The following is a 7602-nucleotide window of genomic DNA, read 5'->3' on the forward strand; positions in this document are numbered from 1 at the left end:
GATTCTGTGATTCTGTGATTCTGTGATTGTGTGCTGAAGTTTAATGAAGTACGCAGGTGTAGTCTGCTAACTTTCCCTGGTGAGGAAGAAGATTTGAGCTCTAACTCCACAGTGCCAAGCTGGACAATTAGAGTCGAGACTGAAGAATGTTCTTGAGCAAATGTGTGAAACCACCTGGGGGATAATCTGCTCCTGGCCAGGAACAGCAGAATACCCTGCTGGCAAAGATCTTGCCTCCCAAAGTCTTTCAGCAGTCCAAAATGAATTACTGAACAGTCCCTCGTGCTGCTCCTTTGGGAGTGTTCAAGACACCTTCTAGTGAATGAGATTTTCCAGAGCTTTTTTCAGACTCCTACACAGCGAAAATACTGAGGGGCAAAACCGTCCCAGTGACTTACCTAATACAGGAGTGGAATAAATTCACTGTATACCCCAAAAGGACAGATACAAATAGCGTTACCTGAGCTATGGAAGCTTGTGGGTTTCCTATCATATTTTTAAATGTGCGCTTGGACACCCATTTCAGCTGGTGAAAGAAGGAGTTGGCATATGTGATTTGTCGGAAAACTGCTTTTGTTTTCTTTTTATTTCCCGAGGATATTCTCTCCAATTCTGCTTTTGTTTCAAGGTAGTACGAAGAGTTACAGTATTTTTCCGCTAACTTCTCAGACAGGGTCTTATCATATTCCGTGTGTTCTTCAATGCTTTCTACTGAAAAGATGAAGAAGAATTATGAACATCTCTATAGGGGATGGGAATATTGTTGGGGTGGGAGAGTCGCTAACGAACCAGAAGAATTAGTATGAACATGTAGTTCCAGTGATTCATTGCACTTGATCTCATACCATGCACTTCAAGAGTCCGTATAAATAAGACCTCTGTGTTTGTCTGTGCAACCCTTGTCTGCCAATGAAGTCTCAAACTGGCAGCAGTCTGACTTTTAATAAAAAATTTATTCCTGCCCCCAGGTTTCTGTAAGCGATCTGTTTCGCAAATCTGATGGGATAATCCTAGACTCCCCAGACTGTTAGATACAGGTAATGCTGCACGTGTCTATTTCAGTTAAACATTTGAGACTGTCATAAAGAAATTTCAGCTCCTTTTTTCCCTCGACTGTAGTCCCGTGTGTGCTTTTCCAATGACAAATACGATGTGTGTTGCCGGCTGTAATATTAGTCAGGCCCTGAACACAGCATTTTTGTAAAATGCTGGTTTCTTCTTTGGTAAAGATACAGTGAAACTGTGTCTTGGGGTGTATAGCACAGTCGTTATTTAATTTCCCCTTGCAGTGTGTTATTAATGAGCAGCAACAAATGGGATGAGAAGGTGTGCTACTGAATGTAGGTAAGATTTGATTTGTTAGACTGGGGATAAATTCTGCCTTAGCACAACTTGTCCTGTATCACTATCCCCTCTTCCCGCCCTACTCGGGAGAAAGAAACCAGTAATTTCATAACAGATAAAAACCATTCCATTAGGTAAAAAATAAAATACATGAATTATGTCCCTAGCTGGAACAATTGTCCTGGATTATCATCTCTGCTTCTGCAGGACAGCGGTTGGGTTGCCTCAAAGAAGAAAAAAGTTCTTTCTCTGTGTTGAGAGTTTACAAAACAGTTGCTTATATTCCCAGACATTATAACTTCAACACAGGAAAATATTCTTTCACCTCCTACGTCTTGAGTGTGACACAAAAGTACACAGGTCAGTTTACAAAGATCATTACTAATGATCGTTATTAAATTAGGATTTAGGAATGGGAGGTGTTGGGTTTTTTCTTTAAAACAATATGGATCAGCAGTAAATAATACTCTCATGCATACGAATAACTGTACACATGTTCAACACGATTATTGGTTGTTTGACTCCTGCAAGTGACTTTTCTGTGTTGTGCTGGTAAAATACATTTTACAAGAATTTCACTCAGCTCAGGGTTTCCTACCTGCGTTAGTTTCCTCTGTCTTGTTCATTGCCACAGCAGTCGAGTCTCCATTAATAATGTCCAGGAAAAAGTCAGCAGGGTTGTTGTACGGCTCACACTCGTAGCCTGCGGGGACAGCATTACAAGCCCTAAGCGATGGTTGTGTGCCGGGCAGGAGGCTGTGCGTGGTTGTCAGGACCCCAGCCACGTCGCTGTGCCCGTTGGGCAGCCTGCACCATTAGCTCTGCAGGCTGCAAAAGGTCTGTGCTTACCCAGGAGATGATCGGCGCTGACAGACATCTCTAGCGGTGCAAGCAGGGTGACAAGACACTTAGCAACGTGCCCTTCTCAAACCCAGCCTGAGATTTGCTAATTAAGATGCGCCCGGGAACAGATTATTGGAGGTCAGCCCTATCATTCGAACCCACGTGTGGGTCAAGAGGTGGGATACCAAGAGAAATGGTAGCCTGTTAAAATCCAGGCTGGCTAAGGCACACTATGCCCGTTTCTGATCAAGCGCTACCGGCATTTTACTCAAGTTAGTGCAAACTAAAGATGTAGCTGCAGCTGGCCCTGCTGGGGGTTGTGCTCACCAATAGACTGGAAGTACCCCATGGCTTGCTGAGCAGGTCCATGGTACAGCACTCTCCCCTCGGCCATCAGTGTCAGGTTGTCAAACAGGCGGAATATGGAGTACCGAGGCTGGTGGATGGAGAAGATGATTGTCCTTCCTTGTTTTGCCATCCTGAATATAGAGAATGGTAGAGATGTTAGCTTTGCAAGTCGACTCTGCGTTTCAATAAGAGAATATGCAAGTTCAGTTAAGCCTTAGTTAAGTTCGGTTAACTTTGCGTGCCAGCCAGGGGATGGGGAAGGCAAAAAAGAAAAAAAAAAAAAAGGAAAGAAAAGAAAATATTTGGGTCATATTTATAGTGTCTGTGTGAGAAAACAAAGTTCCCCTTCACTGGGAATGTCGTTGGAAGGGAAGGTCCTGGGAAGATTTTGATGCAAAGAGAAAGCTCCGGAGGAGAGACGTTTGAGTGCTCTTTGCTTCTAGTAAACACAGAACGATGCAAGTTTTGTAAATAGAGTGTTGTGCTTGGTTTCCCAAATATAGGCCTGAGATTTTGTGATGGGGGAGCAGCTAGCTGTGTTCTACCTCCCATCCATACTAGAACTGATCACCTTACCAGAGCGTACAACAAGCAGTTTAGTCACTTTTCCGGCCCAGCAGACATGACAGTAAATGAAGCTGCTGGTGGCAGCTATCAGTCCCAGCATGCACGCTCTTTGCGTGTGCAAGGTGCTTTGTTTATTACTGTTTTGTGGTTTTTTTCGTGAGCAGCTGCTCTGGAGTGAGAGAATTCACACAGCCTTTTTCCTACTCCCTTTGCAGCCTTGGCTCACTGGTAAACAATTACACGTCTGATTTCCCTGTTTGCTCATTCTGACTGTAATTTAAGTCAAATACAACTGAAGCGTAGCAGGGTGGAGCAGTGAAACGGTTTGCAATGCCATCACCTTTTCAGTAGCAGCAGGACAGCGTTAGCAGTGCTGGCATCAAGGCCGGTAGTTGGCTCATCCAAAAACAAGATGGCCGGATCCATGATGAGCTCCATCCCAATATTGGTCCTTTTCCGCTCTCCTCCAGACACCCCACGAGTGAACTGGGTGCCAACCTGCCACAAACCAAGAAACGCGTCTCATTTAGCCTGATAACAAATACTTGAGTGACCAGCACCCTACTGACACCGCAGCGTTGGGAAGAGTTGTAAGAAATGTTGACCCTGCTCTCAGATACAGGCGGAGGTGTTACCTCCCACATAGGCCATTTCTTAACGTCTCTTTTTCTCCAACCACAGACTACCTTTCCCCTTCCCTGATGTATAGCACATGGCGGTATCAGCGCACAGCGTCTGAACAGATCACCATACACAAATTTTATTAATTATTGTGTTACTGAAGTAGTCTGTTTCATTTTACGTTTTTTATCTGCCGTGTTGAGCAATTTGCTTGATGAAATAAATCACTTAATATTTGTTCATGATTTAAGCCCCATAATTGCACACCTTACCTTGGTATCTGCCACTTTGCTCAAACCAAGTTCCTTGATGATCCGATCCACTCGTTCATTTTTTTCCCACTCCTTCACTGACTTTGGCAAACGGAGTGCTGCTGAGAACTTCAAATTTTCTCTTACAGTCAGGGTTCCCATCACCACATCATCCTTCAATAACAACAACCAAAAAATGTAGATACTTGGTGGTAACTTAGCAATTTCTATTTTTTCCTCCGAACTGCATCTAAGTGAGTTTTATGTTGTCCTTGCATGCAGAGGGACAGTAGCAACTGCCAGAACATGCGGGAAGGTGCGTCTTCAGCGGTGTGTCACAGCAGACAGTTGATTTCACACATGAAATTATATTTGCCTTTATTCATAAAGCAACATAAATATGGGAACATCCTTCATCATGCATGACATTAAAATGCATAAACAGCAAGAAAAAGATCCCGCATGTATTCTTACCTTATTGAGGTTTTTGGAGGTGTTGAGTGAAATGCTGAGGGGCTAAAGGGACTAAGGAGCATCCACCGCTCCGGTCACTATCACGGTGTGTTCGTTAATGCAGCCTCAGCCCACCACAGGTAAGAGCAGGGAGAAGAGAAGGAAGGAAAGGAGAGGCTGGGCCCCGGGGGATTAAGGGGAAGATTTTTCTGAGCTTGTGGCAGCAAAGGAGAAAGGAGGGTGGTTTTTCTGGATATTAGCTGCTTGTCTCATGCAAAAGGAATGTCAGATGTAGGAAGTTCAGAGAGTTACCTGTGTTTTGAGAGACTACCTTTCTGTAACGTGCTGACTGGACTTTTATAAGGCGTTTTCATAGATGCGCCTCTTCAGGTCTTGATAAACTACAGTCACGCTGCTAAGCTCGGGTAGTGGGGAGGGGAAAGCAATGAAAAGAGGGATGCAGTTTTCCTTCTTTTGCCCTTCGCATGTCTTTCTCCCCAGGCCACCCTGGCAGGACGAAGGTTTTCTCAGAACGGGACATTGTGCATTATCCCTGGGCAAGCGGAGGTACAAGCTGAATATTACCAGAAAGCATCACACTTGCAAAATACCACACGTGTTGGTAGCCTCTGGCTGTTCCTCCAAATGGAGAACAGGGAGGGATTCAAAGTGTCTGCTCCTGTTGACTGTGGAGCATTAAGGAAAGAGACTCAGATACAAAGCAGAGTCTCTTTCCCAGCAAGACCAGACATAAGGAGAGATGCTACTGCAGCAGCCCCGATTCTTGGATCGAGGCATAGTACTTGCAACACCGCAGCGAATTCTTACAGCTGCAGTCAGTAGGGAACGAAAAATCCATAGAGTGATAAAAATTACTGACCTGTACTACATATCCAGAGGTACATTTAAAGTTGGCAGGCTGGGGAGCTCCATTGATCAAAATGTCACCTGAAAGCCCATGGGGATCCTTCCTTGCGGCCAAAACATCAAGTAGACTAGGAGAAAAGTTGGTTACTTGTCAGATGAGTGTGCAGGAGGTGAGCTCTCCGAACCACAAACCTAGCTCGTGGAACAAACAGCTGCATAAAAGCATCCCATGTTAAACATTTGCTATATAGAAAACCCCCAGAAACTTCAAGGGCTGAGTTCCTTTTGTCCTGATTTCTAAGGAAATGAGGTCTGTTCGATTTTATAGCGCGTTTGTGTATGAGCTTAACCTAGAACGATGCATAAAGATCATGGATCAGGAAGGCGTTGAAGTGAATTATGTCTTTTTCATGTGAGCTGATTGTCTTTTTTGAATCCAGGTATTTCTCATAAGCCAGTGAGATTTGCACAGACATGAAAACAAATGAAAACAAAATCTTTCCCTGCAAGTATTGTCCATTACTACTAAATATGCGCAGGTTCATTTTCTCCGTTGTGTAATCTCTGCAGAGGCCAAAGAGGGCACTTACGAAGATTTACCACTGCCAGTAGGTCCCAAAATTGCATTTAGCCCTGGTCTCATGATGCCACTGTAAGACAAAACAGATTTTGTTATGATAAAACAGGTTTTGTTATGATACCAGGTTTATCTTGAACTGCACTCCAGTACTGGTTGTTGCCATCAGTCCGAGTACTTGGCTGTTGTCTGGTCCAGCACATCTGTTCTTAGGGCCTAATGACACGTAGCCTAGGAGGCTTGGTTGGCTTTGCTCTTCCTGATGCGTATTTGTTTCCTTCAATTTCTCATTGCAGAAATGTATGGTTAATGTATGATTAAGAAGCATACACATTACGCACACATTATACTGTTATATGTGATTTTAACACAAACCCCCAATATGTAATAAATCAAAACCAGATGTTGCGTTTTCTAAAAGGGGAAAGCGTAATGTGCGTTGAGCATCGGTCGTTTGCACTAAGCCACAAGAGGGGCCTTCTGCTCATGTTGTTGCAGATGACCAATGTCAGTCGATTGCGTTACCATACAAAGGGCTCTCGGGGAGAGTAGGAAGTATTGTAAGAGCCCATGTTTAGGAGGTGTGGAAATTGCACGGGCAAAGGGCAGGACAGACAGAGCTACATAAAAGGGTGAATATTTATGCTAGAAATTGGAGTTACAGAGCTGAAAGCCACGGGTGTCTCGGAGTGTTGTATGAGTACTTGCCACTTAGCTCAGCTACTGAACCGTGAATGGGCAGGCTTTGCGAAAAGGTTATCGAACAAAGGCCGTAACGCCATGACTCCTTTACTGCGGTAGTGCCTGATGTGGAAAAAAAACAAACCCCAAAAGAGAAAACTCGGCATCGCTTTATGGTTAACCTAACCCTCATCTATATTACTGAATTAAACATTTTAAGTTAAAAATCCCAAAATAAACCTTCCCAAAGGCTACCTTAGGGGAGGGGACGCAAGCATCAAGGACAAGCTGTTGGCATCTCAGGTAAACACCCCGGCACAGCGGCAGACTTGCTGGCTTGGCAGACCGCAGCTGGCTTGCGTGCTCTGTCCCTCCCTGGGCCCAGGGGAGATGGCGCCCAGCAGTATGAGCTCCCTGTTGTACAGGCTCGGGTCTAACGACTGAGGACCGCTAGGGCGTAGCGGGAAGATTAAGAACACTTTTGCAAACACAAAGCAACCATGCACACATATATTTTTTTCTAAACACAAAGCAACCATACATACACATTTTTTTTTTCTAAATCTTGATTAAATTCTGTATGTTGTGCCTAGTGGCTCATTGACATGAGCGGACTCAACCGTCCAGGCAGAATTAAAACATGCACATTCTCTAAAGAGGTGTTTAAATACGTACTTGACATCCCTCAGAACTTCTTTATCATACGTTTTTCGAGCACACAGGAACCCCGTCTTCATCTTCACGTGGTAGCAGATGTTGTGGAAAGTTAGTGTGCTTCCTCCTCTGCCTGCTAAGTCTGGAGAGGACTGCTTTCTGCCGGGGGTGCCCTCTGTATTTGTGTCTGACATCGGAATACTTAGGTGGGGCTGGCCTTCTGCCATTTTTCCTCTAGAAACAAAACAAACAAACAAACAAACGGGAAGGAGGAAGATTTGCTGAGGAAAGATGGGTCTGCTGGGGTCGGTGTTCAGCACTGGAGCTGCTCTGGGCCTTGCAGATATCCATTAGGGCTCTCTCTTTTGAATAAGAAGTTTGGGTCTGTGGGCTCAC

General features: G+C 44.5%; 1 protein-coding gene across 1 annotated transcript; it reads right to left on the bottom strand.

Annotated features, from left to right (window-relative positions):
• Window positions 1-398: 398 nt before the first annotated feature.
• Window positions 399-7400, bottom strand: ABCG2 (ATP-binding cassette, sub-family G (WHITE), member 2 (Junior blood group); the record flags this gene model as incomplete). The annotated part of the gene is made up of 8 exons (XM_010140459.1): window positions 7228-7400; window positions 5885-5944; window positions 5308-5422; window positions 3996-4148; window positions 3443-3600; window positions 2515-2666; window positions 1943-2047; window positions 399-711 (listed from the first exon to the last, which is right to left on the bottom strand). Coding segments are annotated over exons 1-8 (1229 nt in total), but the record flags the coding sequence as incomplete, so codon positions are not given.
• Between the last annotated feature and the right edge of the window lie 202 nt (window positions 7401-7602).

The sequence above is a fragment of the Buceros rhinoceros genome, unplaced genomic scaffold (assembly GCF_000710305.1).
Source record: "Buceros rhinoceros silvestris isolate BGI_N320 unplaced genomic scaffold, ASM71030v1 scaffold44727, whole genome shotgun sequence".
Taxonomy (NCBI): Eukaryota; Metazoa; Chordata; class Aves; order Bucerotiformes; family Bucerotidae; genus Buceros; species Buceros rhinoceros.